Raw genomic sequence first — 15,322 nt, 5'->3', positions numbered from 1 at the left:
CTGGCCTCCTGACCTCGCAATTCTCAGGCTCCTGAGTAGCTGGGTTTACACCATTGTAGCTGGAAGTGCACCATTGTGCCTGGCCAGTTACAGAGTTTTTGACTGATAGAAGTTTTTTCTTTCATCACTTTGTTATGCTATTGCCTTCTGATATTCATGGTTTCTGAAGATAAATTAGTTGTTGAAGAGATCCTTTGTATGTGATGAGTCATTTCTTTCTTTCTAGATTCTTTCTTTGTCCTTTAACAATTTGAGCACATGTCTCAGTATGGATCTCTTTTAGTTTCTTCTCTTTGGGGCTCATTGAACTTCTTCATGTTTACATTCATGTCTTTGATTAAATTTGATAAGTTTATAACCATTATTTCCTTAAATGTTATTTCTGCCCCCTTTTTTCTTTTTGGTGACTTCCACAGTGTATATATTAGTCTTTATAAGTGGTGTTCCATGTTCCATCAGATTATTTTCTTCATTCCTTTTTTTTTTTTTCTCTGCTCCTCAGATTGGGTAATTTCAGTTGTTCTGTCTTCAAGTTTACTACCACTTTTCTCCTTGTTCAGATCTGCTATTGAACCCCTCTAGTGAATTTTTCATTTCAGTAATTGTAATTTTCAGATTCAGAAGTTCTTTTTGATTCTGTTTTATAATTTATTTCTCCTTATTGACATTCTCATTTTGTTCATATATTGTTTTCCTGTTTTGCTTCAATTTTTTGTCTTCGTTTTTCTTAAGATCTTTGAGCATATTTAAGATAGCTGTTTTAAAGTCTTTGTCTGGTAAGTTCAGTATTTTGGTTTCCTCAGGAATGGTTCTGTCATTTTATTTCTGGAACAGGCTATTACTTACCTGTTTCTTTGTATGCCTTATAATTTTTTTAATGGATATTTGGACATTTTAATGCGGTAACTCTGGAAATTATTTTGGTTTTCACTTTGTCCATCTGTTTTTGGTACTTGGCCTACTTCTTACCTGCTTTCTTTTGGGAAAAAAATTTTTTTAAACATGTTTTTAGTTGTCAGTGAACTTCTATTTTATTTATTTATATGCAGTGCCGAGAATCAAGCCCTCACACATGCCAGGCAAGTGCTCTATCACTGAGCCACAACCCCAGCTCTCTTTTGGAATTTTTAAAAATAATTTCATAAGTTGGGCACAGTGGTGCATTCCTGTAATGCCAGTGGCTCAGGAGGCTGAGACAGGAAGATCACGAGTTTAAAGCCAGCCTCAGTAATTTAATGAGGTCCTAAACAACTCAGCGAGACCCTGTCTCTTAAAATATAAAAAGGGCTGGGGATGTGGTTCAGTAGTTAAGGCCTCTGGGTTCAATCCCTGGTAACAATTTTTTCAGCTTCCCTGGTAACAATTTTAAAAAAGTAATTTTGCTTTAGCTTCTTTATTGGTTAATTAGTTTTAAAGAATTATTCCCCAGTCTTAGGGAGTAAATTCAGGGACACTTAACACTGAGCTACATCTTAAGCCCTTTTTATTTTTTGAAACAGGGTCTTGCTAAATTATTGAGGCCAGCCTTGAATTTGTAATTCTCCTGCCTCAGTCTCCTGAGTAGCTGGGATTATATAGGCATGTATAGTCATGCCTAGGTTAAAGACAATTTTTAGATTTACTTATGTATTTACCATTTGTAGTGTTCTTCATTTCATGGAAATGTGAGTTTTCATCTGGTGTCATTTTCCATCTACATGAAGAACTTTTAACATTTCTTCAGTGCAGATCTACTGTAAACAGTTTTTCAGTTTTATTTGTATGAAAAAGTCTTTCTCTGTCTCCCTCTCCCTCTCTTCCCTCTCTTCCCTCTCCCCCCTCTCTCGCTCCCCCATATCAGGGATTTAACCCAGGGGCACTTTACCACTGAGCCACATCCCAGCCCTTTTTAATATTTTATTTAGACACAGGGTCTCACTGAATTGTTTAAGGCCTCGCTAAGTTTCTGAGGCTCGAACTCAGTGATTTTTGCCTCAGCCTCCCAAGCCACTGGGATTACAGGCATGTGCCACCTCCCCCAGCCTGTAGCTTTCGGGGTTTTTTTTTTTTAATTTTTATTTTTACAGACTGCATTTTGATTCATTGTACACAAACGGGGTACAACTTTTCATTTCTGTGGTTGTACACAATGTAGATTCACACCATTCATGTAATCATACATGTACATAGGGTAATACTGTCTCATTCTACTATCTGTCCTTCCCCCACCCCCTCCTGCCCCATTTTCCTCTACACCATCCAAAGTTTCTTCATTCTCCACCCCCCCCCCCACCCCCTGTTATGTATCATCATCCACTTACTAGAGAAAACATTCAGTCTTTGGTTTTGGGGGCTTGTCCTATTTCAGTTAGCATGATGTTCTCCAACTCCATCCATTTACCAGCAAATGCCATAATTTTATTCTTCTTTATGGCTGAATAGTATTCCATTGTGTATATATATACCAGAGTTTCTTTATCCATTCATCAATTGAAGGGCATCTCAGTTGGTTCCACAATCTAACTCTTGTGAATCGAGCAGCTTTGAACATTGATTTGACTATATCACTGTAGTATGCTGATTTTAAGTCCTTTGGTATAAACCCAAGGAGTGGGATAGCTGGGTCATATGGTGGGTCCATTCCAAGTTTTTTGAGAAATCTCCATACTACTTTCCAGAGTGACTGCACCAATTTGCAACTCTACCAGCAATGTATGAGTGTGCCTTTTTCCCCACACCCACTCCAATGCTTATTATTGCTTGTGTCTTGATAATAGCCATTCTAATTGGAGTTAGATGAAATCTTAGGGTGATTTTAATTTGCATTTCTCTAATTACTAGAGATGATGAGCACTTTTTCATATATTTGTTGATCACCTACCTGTATATCTTCTTCTGTGAAGTGTCTGCCCAGTTCCCTAGCCCATTTATTGGTTAGGTTCTTTGTATTTTTGGTGTAAACATTTTTAAGTTCTTCATAAATTTTGGAGATGAGTGCTCTGTCTGAAGTGTGTGTGGAAAAGATTTTCTCCCACTCTGTAGACTCTCTTTTCACATTATTGATTGTTTCCTTTGCTGAGAAAAAGCTTTTTAGTTTGAATCTGTCCCATTTATTGATTCCTGCTTTTGTTTCTTGCGCTATGGGGGTCTTGTTAAGGAAGTCTGGTCCTAAGCCAACGTGATAGAGATTCAAGCTTACTTTTTCTTCTATTTGGTGAAGGGTATCGGGACTAATTCCTAGATCCTTGATCCATTTTGAGTTGTTTTGTACAGGGTGAGAGATAGGGGTTTAATTTCATTTTACTTCATATGGATTTCCAGTTTTGCCAGCACCATTTGTTGAAGGGGCTATCTTTTTTCCATTGTATGTTTTTGGCACCTTTGTCTAGTATGAGATAACTGTACTTACATGGGTTTGTCTCAGTGTCTTCTATCCTGTACCTTTGGTCTGTCTGTCTATTTAGGGGCCAATGCCATGCCATTTTTGTTACTATTTGCTCTATAGTAGAGTTTAAGGTCTGGTATTGTGATATCTCCTGCATCACTCTTCCTGCCCAGGATTGCTTTGGCTGTTCTGGGTGTTTTGTTCTTCCCAATGAATTTCATGATTGCTTTCTCTATTTCTATGAGGAATGTCATTGGAATTTTAATTGGAATTGCATTAAATCTGTATAGTGCCTTTGGAAGTAATATTTTTATTGTTACATTTGTCAGTTTTTTTGTTATCATTGTGAAATAACTGAGACTGGGTATTTTTATAAATAAGTTATGTTTATTTAGTTCACAGTTCTGGAAACTCAAGAGTATGCTACTGACATCAGCTCTGTTCTAGTGAGGACCTCGTGGTGATGGCATTACAGTAATGGTGGGAGCACATGTGCAAGGGAGATCACCTAACCAGGCTCACACTTTTATAGCTAACCACTAACAATTCACTCATGAGAAATAACTTAGGGGTCCCCAGAGAACTACCTCTGTTCCTTCTAAAATCAATGTCCCCTGTGATCTATTAGATCCCACCTCCCTAAACTTTCCACCACCTGTCACACTGATGACCAAGCTTCCAACACATAAAACCTTCAGGGAGAAACCACATCCAAACCTTAGCAATTGTATATACAGTTCTAGTTTGAAAGGTTTTTCTTTTTTTCTTTTAATACATTTAAGTTGTTATTTCATTGTTTTATGACTTACGTAGTTTCTGACAAGAAGTCTGCCATTCTTTTTTTTTTTTTTTTTTTTTTTAAGCCAGGTCTCACTAAGTATGAGGCTCACCTTGAACTTGCAATTCTCCTGCCTCAGCCTCCCAGGTCGCTGGGATTACAGGCATGTGCCACTGTGTCTGGCTGTCAGCCCTCCTTATCTTTGATTTTTATGTAAAGGATCTTTCTCTGCTTATAAATTTTTTTTTTTTTCTTTATTGCTGGTTTTCAGGTTTTGACCATGATTTGCCTTACTGTTATTTTCTTTGTTTTTATCATACCTTTTAGGTTGTATGCCATCAGGTTTGGAAATTTTTAATCTTTATTCATAATCCTTGCCCCCCCCTTTCTCTGTGAAAACAGTTATAAGTATATTAGAACACATGATATTGTCACACAGGCCCCTGGAGGATCATTTATGGGTCTGTCAGTGATGACTGATTTTTTTTTTTTTTTTTTTTTTTTCATTTGTCAATGAACCTTTATTTTACTTACTTATATGCGGTACTGAGAATTGAACCCATTGCCTCACACATTGCAAGCACTCTACCACTTAGGTACAATCCCAGCCCATGACTGATTTTTATCTTCCTTCTGAGTCAAATTTTCCTGCTCCTTGGCATATCTAGTAATTTTTTGGCAGTGGGTACCAGGGATTGAACTCAAGGGCACTCAACCACTGAGTCACATCCCCAGCCCTATTTTGTATTTTTATTTAGAGACAGGGTCTCCCTGAGTTGCTTAGCACTTCACTTTTGCTGAGACTGACTGGCTTTGAAGTCTTCCTAGCCACTGGATTACAGGTGTGTGCCACCTCCCACAGCATATCTAGTAATTTTTAATTGGATTCTAGATATTGTGAATTTAATCTTTAGTATCTAGATCTTTTTGCATTAAAAAAAAAAAAGGAGTGTTTATTGTTTGAGACAGGCTCTCACTGAGTTGCCAAAACTGGCCTCAAGCTTGTGATTCTCCTGTCTCAGCCTCCCCAGTCTCTGGGATTACAGGTATGTGCCACTGGTTCTGGCTAAAGAGGTATAGTGTCTAAGCAGTTATTTGCTGCTCAATTTTATCAGTTTAACGAGTGGTTTTAAACTATTAGTAGCTAAGACATGGTCCCTCTACTCTCTACAGAATGCCCTAAATGATCAGTGAGGCATCGGCACTCTGGTGCATCAAATGATTCTCCACATTTGGGAACAGTTTAGCTTACAGTTTTCTGGTTGTCCTTTACCTAATTCCAAGCAGATTTCCCTATCTCTCTCCTTTTCTTCTCTCCTTCTTTTCTCTCCCTCTCTCTCTGTCTCTCTCTCTCTCTTTTTTCCCCCTCCTGTGGGAATTGAACCCAGAGTGTGCTGAGCCACACACTGATACCCTCAGCTGCTGAACTGTTATTTCTATATATATCTCTCCTCTCTGGAATTCTTCCTCACTATTGTGACTGCCTCAGTCTCTCTGTATTCTGCTCAGGCTGTCTGAGATTTCGGTTCTCTGTTTGGGACCCCACTGTGCTCAAGAATGTGTCTTCAGGCAGAAAACCAAGGAGACATGTAGAGCTCACTTCATTTATTTCCCTCTCTTGGATCACAGTTCTGCATTGTTGTACAGTGTCTGAAACAGTTTACAATAGCAAGGTCATATCCCTGTTATTCCATCATGACTGGAAACTGATGTGACAGCTATATCGATATCCAACACAATAAGAAAATGAGCATTGTTGAAGAATAAGTTGACTCACTTTATAATAAACTTAAATTTGCCAACAAAATATAACAGTTTTTGAGGGTGCACACCTGTAATTCCAACAATTCAAGAGCCTGAGGCGGGAGGTTCACAAGTTCAAGTCTAGTCTCAGCAACTCTGTAAGGCCCTAAGCACCTTAACAAGACCCTGTCTCAAAAAATAAAAAGGGCTGGGGATGTGGCTCAGTGGTAAGACACCCCTAGGTTAAATCCCCAGTACCAGTCGTCATCATCATCATCAAAATATAACAGTTCTAAATGTGTATGCCCTAATGAAATAGTGCTAAAATATTTAAAGAAAAATAAAATTACAGGTAAAATGGATAAGTAAAAAAAAAAATCGGTAAAACAGTAAAAGACTTGAACAGTGTAAAATGATTAGCAGTGGTACACACCTGTATTCCCAGCAGCTTGGGAGACTGAGATAGGAGGATGGCAAGTTTGAGACCAACTTAGCAAGACCCTATCTCAAAATAAAAAACAAGGGCTGAGAATGCAGCTCAGTGGTGCAATGCCTCTGAATTCAATCCCTAGTTCTGTGCTAAAAAAAAAAAAAAAGATTGAACAGCGTGATGAACAACTTAATTCAGTGGACACATGACAGAAGACCATGCATTATAAAGAAAAAGTACACATTTTCCTTAAGCAAACATCAAACACATAATTAAATTAAAAAAAATTTTTTTAACTATCTAGGACTTTGACTATAGTGTGATTTATTAGAAATAATAAAGTTCTCAAACATTACTGATTTTATGTTGTATATCATAACTGCATTATAATGATTTTAATTTGAAAGAAATTTACAAGTCTTAGAAGGGTATTAAATTGTGTCATTAAGGTCATTACATTAATGACATAATTTAAGTACGCAGTAAGTACATAATTTTAAGTATACAATTTAGAATAATAAATACAAAGAAGATTGAAATCATACAATAGACCTATTGTGGCTCAGTGGTAGAGCAGTTGCCTAGCATGTTTGAGGCACTGGATTTGATTTTTAGTACCACATATAAATAAATAAAATAAAGGTATTGTGTCTATCTACAACTAAAAAAATATTTTTTAAAAATCATAAAATACAGGGTTGGGGATGTGGCTCAGCGTTAAATTGCCCCTGGATTGAATCCCAGCACCCCCCACTAGGAAAAAAAATGTAGGAAAGGTTTGTTTAACAGTACACGTACAAAAAAGTTAACAGAAGTTTTGACTACATCATAAGACCAGGCATTTTTGGCACACAGCTGTAATCCCTCAGCTCAGGAGGCTGAGGGAGGAGGATTGCAAGTTCACAGCCAGCCTCAGCAACTTAGTGAGGCCCTAGGTAACTCAGTGAGACCCTGTCTCTAAAATATTTTAAAATACATAAATGGTTTGTTTTCACAAAAGGAGAAATATGGCTAGTAAATCATGAAATCTAGCCTCATTAGTAATCTGGAATAATGCAAGTACTTATACCTCAATGAAATTTTATCACACCTAGTAGACTGAAAAGTGAAGATTCCAAGTGTCGTTCAAGATAATATATCGGGGGAACCTTTTGTGTTTTGCTTAGCTAGTTAAATTAGCAACATATTGGAAGACAACTTTGACACTACAATGCATTCCTTAGAGCACCAGTTCTCAAAACATGTTCTACAGACCCATTATGTCCCTGCGATGACTTCAGAGGGTCTATGAAGTGAGGACCAAACTGTTGTTTGCCATTTTCACTGTGTTGATATCTGTATTTAGACTTTAGCACAAATCAAGGCATTGTTACCAAAGTATACTAGTAATCTTTGTATTCTTTACCACCAACAGTATTTTTTTTTTTTTTTTTTTGGTGCTGGGGATTGAACCCAGGGCCTTGTGCTTACAAGACAAGCACTCTACCGACTGAGCTATCTCCCCAGCCCCACAGTATTTTTTTTTTTTTTTTTTTTAAATGCTAGTTTCTCTTAATAATATCCTTGGTGAGGCTAGGCTCAGTGGCCCACACCTGTAAGTAATCTCAGTGACTTGGGAGTCTGACAGGAGGATCCCAGGTTTGAAGTTGGTCTCAGCAACTTAGTGAGACCCTGTCTCAAAATAAAAAGGGGCTCAGGGTGTAACTCAGTGATATTATGCACCTAGGTTAAATCCACCCCCCCCCCAAAAAAAAATGTGTATTCTTAGTGATTGAACCAGGCATATGGCTCAGTAGTAGAGCAGTTGCTTAGTATGTGCAAGGCTCTGGGTTCCATCCCCAGCACCATGCATACCACAAGAAGAATATCCCTGATGAAGTGTGCAAATTCAACCCTTGAAAATGATCTGGGGAAAAGTCACCTGTGAGCTTAAGTTGCTAACTATAAAATAGACCTTTTGCGGGGGCCGGTGGGGGGGGGTGGTATGCTGGGGATTGAACCTAGGGGAGCTTAGCCTAGCTAGCTTAACCTAGCCCTTTTCATATGTGTGTGTGTGTGTGTGTGTGTATGAGAGACAGGATCTAATTGCTAAGGCTGGCTTTGAACTCCTAATCCTCCAGCCTCACCCTCCCAAATCACTGAGAATTATAGGCACGTGCCACTGCACCTGGCTAAACTAGACATCTTTTTTTTACATTATTTTTACTTGGAACAATGAATAACAGGCAAACTATGGTTATTCAGACTTAGATATTGGGGATTTTCTTAAAATGCATAAAATGAGTCAGTATTTGCCAATAATCCAATTTTAGCTTTCAAGCAGAATTTCAGCTGGGTGTGGTGGCATACACCTGTAATTAATGCCAGCAGCTCAGAAAGATCACAAGTTCAAGGCCATCCTCAGCAACTTTGAGACACTTTAAAAAAATAAAAAGGGCAGGGAATATATGTACCTCAGTGGTAGAATGCCACTGAATTCAGTCCTCAGTACTGTCCTCCCCCCAAAAAATTAAAATTTCAGAAAACATATCTATCCCTGAGTCCTCAGTAGCTTCCCCATAGATTTGTAATAGGAAAGAGCTAAAGGGAAAAGACCCACAGAAAAATAAAATATGATGTATTTAAACTGTGAAGTAATAAAATGCAGGAAAAAGTAATGAGTGAATCTTAGAAACTCAGCAAAGTGGGGTGAAAGCATTTTCAGAAGACAAAAGAGTTTAATATCATTTAAGGACATACATATGTGTGATTAATAGCAAAGACAAAAGTAAAAATGATAAAAATTCAGGATAGCAGGCCTTTTTTTTTTTGGTTGGAGATGAGGGATTCTAGAATAGGAGAAGAGCCCATGACTAATTTTAAGCAGATTGATGATGTTCTGGTTTTAGATTTGGTGATAGATTTGCACATGTGCATTGTATTATTTTGCTTGGTAACATCTGAGTTTATTGGGCAAATCATATGTCTGTTTTTGTTCTTGTGGAATGGGTAGATCATAACTTGTGATATGCCCTAGCATTTTCCTGAGAAGTACTTCACATTCATACTTTTTTTCCCCTCCCTTTCAGTGCCAGGGATTGAACCCAGGGCCTTAGGGCCTTGTATATGCTATCAAGTGCTACCACTGAGCTACATCCCTAGCCCACTTCACATGCATTAACCTATGTAGTCCTTATACAAGTTGAGCATTGAAAAATTTGAAATCCCAAGCATTTCTGGTCCCAAGTATTTAGGGTAAGGGATACTCAACCTGTAATAACTCAGTAAAGTAGAAACAATCATGATTCTGTTTTTTGTTTGTTCGTTTGTTTGTACTAGGGATTGAATCCAGTGGCACTTAACTGCTAAACCACATCCCCAGCCCTTTTTATTTCTTATTTTGAGACAGGGTCTCACTAAGTTGCTGAGGCTGACTTCAAACTTGCTATCTTCCTGCCTCAGCCTCCTGAGCCACTGGGATTACAGGTGTGTACTGTGCCCAGCTATAACCCTATTTTAAAGAGAAGATCCTGAAACAAAAAGGTTAAAGGAATTTATTCAGGTTGCTCAGCTAACAAGTTGAAGAACCAGGATTTGAACCCAGACAATCTGGTTCCTGGACCCATGCCTTTTTTTTTTTTTTTTTTTTTTTTTTTTAAGTTGTCAATGGATTTTTAGTTTAATTATATGTGGTGTTGAGTATCGAACCCAGGGCCTCACACATGCCAGGCAAGCGCTCTACCACTGAGCCAAAACTCCATCCCCCACGCCTTTTTAACAACTATGCACATACCAATTACTGTAATAAGCTTTTTATGGTTAAAGGAGACTGTATGTGTTGGTGTAGGCATGGCACAAGAGATTTTAGGTACAGTTGTTGGATTATTGGGCCTCCCTGAGAAACATTGGTCCTACTGGAATAGTGAAGGATGGGGCATGTATAGGGACAGGAGTATAGTGAAAAAGAAATACTGTCTCCTTGAGAGTCTTTAACAGTGTGTTCATATTTTTTCTTTTAGAGACCATGGCGAGCCCAGGAAAAGACAATTATCGAATGAAAAGCTATAAGAACAATGCTTTGAACCCTGAGGAAATGAGGCGAAGAAGAGAGGAAGAGGGCATTCAGCTTCGGAAGCAGAAGCGGGAGCAGCAAGTGGGTTAACCAGAGTATTCTCAAACATAACGGTCCAGCCACCATAGTTAGCCTTTACCTTGCACTCTCCACTTCCCCTTAGGAAAGTTTAGCTTAACTACTGGATGGGCCAGTCATCCAGTTTGATTTTTTTTTTTCCCCAGTACTAGGGTTTGGACCCAGGAGTGCTTTACCGCTGAGCTACATTCCTAACCCTTTTTATTTATTTATTTATTTATTTTTAGGACATATCACTACATTGCTTACGCTGGCCTTGTGGCCTTAAACTTGTGATTCTTTCCTCGGGATTCTGAGTCAGTGGGATGACAGGTGTGCAAAACAGTATCCACCTTCCAGTTTGCTTTTGCAAAGAAGCATTGGAAGCTTTGAGAAAGGGAGAACAACCCTTAATCCCCTTTCCATAAGACCAACTCAGACATCATTTGTGGTTTTTTTAATAGCCTTCAAGTTATACCTTCTTGTGCCTTTTATCTTTGTCATATTGCTGTCAGTGTTAGGGTTGTCCTTGAAAACCCAGTTCTCAGACGGTCCTTTAGAGGCTTATCAGCCATTCTGGACTGTTTTCTATTTTCTTGAGTCTGTTCGTTGTAAGGGTCCCTCAGACTGAGACTATACTAATGCTTTGCCACACTGCTACCATATTGGTGCCTTGCTTAGATCTAGATTTAGTTACCTAACCTGCTTTTGCCCACCTTCTGGCTATACTGTTATTCCTTTCCTTCCAAGTCTTTTATTCCCTCACTCCCCTATACTGGGGATTGAAACCAGGGGAACTCTACCATTGAGCTACATCCCTAGCTAGTCCTTTTTGTTTATTTATTTTTATTGTTTCTAGACAGGGTGTTACTCAGTTGCTGAGACCGTTTTCAAACTTGCAATCCTTTTGCCTTAGCTTCCTGAGTTCCTGGGTTTATAGGCAAGCACCACCAGACCCAGCACCTTCAAAACCTTTTATACCCATCGTCTTTTATACAAAAGGCACAAAAATATTTAGTGTTGTTTGTTTTTTGTTTTGTTTTGTTTGCTTATAAAAATGCTCTCAAAAATTGTGAGTAGAGGCTAGGGTTGTAACTCAGTGGTAAAGTACTTGCCTAGCATGTATGAGGCCCTGGGTTTGATCCTTTGCACCACATAAAAATAAATAAAATGAAGGTTTTGTGTCCATCTAGAACTAAAAAAAAAAAAAACTGGTGCTGGGACTGTGGCTTAGTGGTAGAGCACTTGCCTTACATGTGCAAGGCACTGGGTTCAATCCTCAGCACTGCATAAAAAAAAGAAAGAAAGAAAGAAAGATAGCATGTCCACCTACAACTAAATAATATTAAAAAAAAAAAACAAAAAACTAAACAGTTAGCCAGTTATGGTGCTGCAGGGCTACAATCCCAGCTGCTCGGGAGTCTGAGGCAAGACTTCCGATTGAACCCAGGGGTGCTTAGCCACTGAGCCACATCCCAGCCCTTTTTAATATTTATTTAGAGACAGGGTCTCACTGAGTCATTTAGGACCTCACTAAGTTCCTGAGGTTGGCTTTGAACTCATAATCTGCTTCAGCCTCCCAAGTCACTAGAATTACAGGTGTGTGCCACTGTGCCCAGTGGTCAAAAAAAAATTTTTTTTAAGTGAAAAATTCTATTGCTATAACTAGAAAATAAAGCTATTTAGTATTATTCCATGTCAGTATATAAAGCTTGGCATCATTTTCTCAATTCCTTTTGCATTTATTTGTCAGTTATGCCATAGTTTAACATTGGATTGTTCTTTGTAGTGTTTTGTTTTGATTTGGTTTAGTTCAGTGGGTAGTCTTAACATTGTCTCTTCACTTTAGCTTTTTAAACGAAGAAATGTGGAGCTGATTAATGAAGAAGCTGCCATGTTTGATAGTCTCCTCATGGACTCTTATGTGAGCTCTACAACTGGGGTAAGGCCCTTGCATGTGCCTGATGCAGGCCAGGGACATATTTGCTTCTACAGAATAGAAATTGGATGGTTCATGTCATCCAATGACATAATAGCTTTGCAGATAATGCTAAGCTCTTTCTTCCATGAGCTCTTTTATAAATGGTTAGTTTAAAAAGTCAACAAGGATTCATCTCTGATAGGAACACCTGAGGAAACGTAAGGGAAGCCATCTTTTGCTTCAGAGATTAGGAATCACTTCTTAATGTCCCAACTTGAAACAGCCGTGGGTTAAACAAACCCTTTCTCCTGAGCTATTATGCTGTCCTCTTACCCTAAAGTTTTATAAAGAAAGATGCCAAGCAGTAATATGTGCTCACATCTGGTTCTACTGTTGGCTTGCAAAGTCCTAAACCTGTTTTATATTCTAGGAGAGTGTGATCACAAGAGAGATGGTGGAGATGCTCTTTTCTGATGATTCTGACTTGCAGTTAGCAACCACACAGAAATTCCGAAAACTGCTCTCCAAAGGTATAAAATCTCGTCATTCTCGAATAGCCCCTATATGATTTAGCTGTTGCTTTCCTTTCACTAAAATCAGTTGTTCTGCCTCTTAATCATTCTGCTCTAACCCTTCTAGCCTTGGTATCTCTTGAACAAGCCAGGCAAATATCCACTTTTGTCCTGGATTCTTCCTCTGCCTAATATCATCTACTCCCAAAAATCTATGCAACAATTCCCTCCCTTCTACAGTCAAATCCTACCTACCTTCTTATTGAAACCCTATATAAATGTCAAGTTATCCCCTGCCCTCAGCAGTTTTTATCTCCTTATCTTGTCCTACAGTCTCTTCTTTTTTTCTCCTATTATATAGTCATCCCTTAATAATTATATATATATATATATATATGTAATACTTATATTACTTAGGAAATAATGACAAGGGGGAAAGTCTATGCAGACTTTGGTTTTTTTTTTTTTTTTGTACTGGGGATCGAATCCATGGTGCTCTACCACTGAGCTATATCCCCAGGGTTTGCGAATATTTTTGATAGACATTTGGTTGAATATGCAGATGTAGAGGGCAAGTGTATTTCTTATCTTCTAAGAGGAGAATCTCTCTTCCCCACTAGGATGTAAGCTCTGTGAAGGCAGGGACTTTGGTTTTTGTCCACTAGTATTGAACAATGTGGCACATAGTTGCTCCAAAAAAATTACAGTGGTGTATACCTGTAATCTCCACCCCCCCCCCAAAAAAAAAGGTTGCTTCTGGTTTCAACCCCAGTACCAAAGAAAAATAATAATAATTATTATTATGTATATATGTATATATATGATGTATGATAGGGAAAATACCTCTTATCCCAGTATAATAAGCATTCCTTCTAAGAAAAGACTTTCTTAGAAGGGAAATGTGCCCATCCCTTGGGCTTTCCTCTTTCCCTTATCTTTCTGTGCTTACATTCAGTAGATCAAAGGTAAGTACATCTAAATTAGGAATGACTGTATACTTCAGCATGCAAACTATATTATGCAGTTCAGAAACAAGATGTATTTTTAAAACAATCTTACCAAAAGGAAATTTGGAAATGTTTGTAATGGTGGTCAGAGATAGCTAAGAAGGGTTGTGAACTCACCTTCGTAAATGGATTAGCCAAAACCTCTCCTTACTTTTCACCTTTCCCCCTCTTACTCTTCCAGAGCCTAGTCCTCCAATAGATGAAGTTATCAACACTCCAGGAGTAGTTGATCGGTTTGTAGAGTTCCTGAAGAGGAATGAAAATTGTACATTACAGGTAAAGCCTAGAGAGATGCATGATCAAATGAAAGCCCTTCATCTAAGAAATTACAGTGAGATATTTCTACATCTCTCAGGAAATTGACAATAGTACTACGAAGAAACATTTAAGGGAATTGTCAGTTGCCTTAAAGGTCTTGTCTTCAAAGAAGAGAGCCAAAATCTCTTCCTTAATACAATCTCAGTGTGCCAGGCATGGTGGTACACATTTGTAATCCCAGCTAATAGGGAGGGATCAAGTTTGAGGCCATTCTGGGAACTTAGCAAGACCCTGTCTCAAAATACAAAATAAAAAGAACTGGAGACATACTCATGATAGAATACTTGATTAGCATGCATGAGGTCCTGGGTCTGATGCCTAGTAGGAAAAAAAAAAAAATCTCAATGATAACTATGTGAGATAACATATTAGCCTCACATTAGCTAGGTTTAACCATTTCACAGTATATATACTTCAGAACATCATGTTGTACATGATAAAATAATACAGTGTTATCTGTCAAAAAAACACTTTTGCTGCTTTTTAATGTTGCACACACCTGCAATCCCAGTGACTCAGTAGGCTGGGGTATGAGAATCATGACTTTAGGGCCAGCCTCAACAACTTTGGGAGACCCTGTCTCAAAAGAAAAAATAAAAGGACTGGGAATGTAACTCAACTCTGAAGCACTCCTATGTTCAATCCCTAGTACAAAAAAAAAAAAAAGCGACCCATGGGTGGTGTGGTGGTGCATGACTAAACTTAGCCCATTTAAGCCCAGTGCCATCTTTACCTTGTCAGTGTCATATCAGTGCTCTTCCCAATATTTAAAGTAGGGAGGGAGAGACTTTGTTTGGTTTTGTTTTCATTTATGGGCAAGAGGCTTACTGTTTTGAATCAACTGTTAGGCATGATTGCTCAGTCTGTAATGACCTCTCAATCATGGCTTAATCTCACTTTCAGTTTGAAGCTGCCTGGGCTCTAACAAACATTGCCTCTGGAACCTCTCAGCAGACCAAAATTGTCATTGAAGCAGGAGCCGTTCCCATTTTTATAGAGCTGCTTAACTCAGACTTTGAGGATGTACAGGAACAGGTAATGCTCACATTTGGCTTAATTCTTGATGGCACCAATAATATATATGTGTGTGTGAGTGTATACATATATATTGGGTCTTTGTCCCAGTTCTTGGCATAGTGCT

General features: G+C 38.4%; 1 protein-coding gene across 4 annotated transcripts in view; it reads left to right on the top strand.

The window, feature by feature from the left end:
• Positions 1–15,322, top strand: part of Kpna6 (karyopherin subunit alpha 6) — a 57,354-nt gene that overhangs the window by 26,950 nt on the left and 15,082 nt on the right. For all 4 annotated transcript variants that reach the window (XM_047562985.1, XM_047562983.1, XM_047562986.1 and 1 more), the window contains exons 2-6: positions 10,314–10,447; positions 12,273–12,365; positions 12,775–12,874; positions 14,045–14,139; positions 15,085–15,216. In XM_047562985.1, coding sequence (XP_047418941.1) covers positions 10,314–10,447; positions 12,273–12,365; positions 12,775–12,874; positions 14,045–14,139; positions 15,085–15,216 — 554 coding nt within the window. The remainder of the gene's footprint in view (positions 1–10,313; positions 10,448–12,272; positions 12,366–12,774; positions 12,875–14,044; positions 14,140–15,084; positions 15,217–15,322) is intronic.

The sequence above is a fragment of the Sciurus carolinensis genome, chromosome 1 (genome assembly GCF_902686445.1).
Source record: "Sciurus carolinensis chromosome 1, mSciCar1.2, whole genome shotgun sequence".
In the NCBI taxonomy this organism is placed as follows: Eukaryota; Metazoa; Chordata; class Mammalia; order Rodentia; family Sciuridae; genus Sciurus; species Sciurus carolinensis.
Note: the sequence above shows the minus strand (reverse complement) of the source record. Positions and strands in the feature narration are given on the sequence as shown.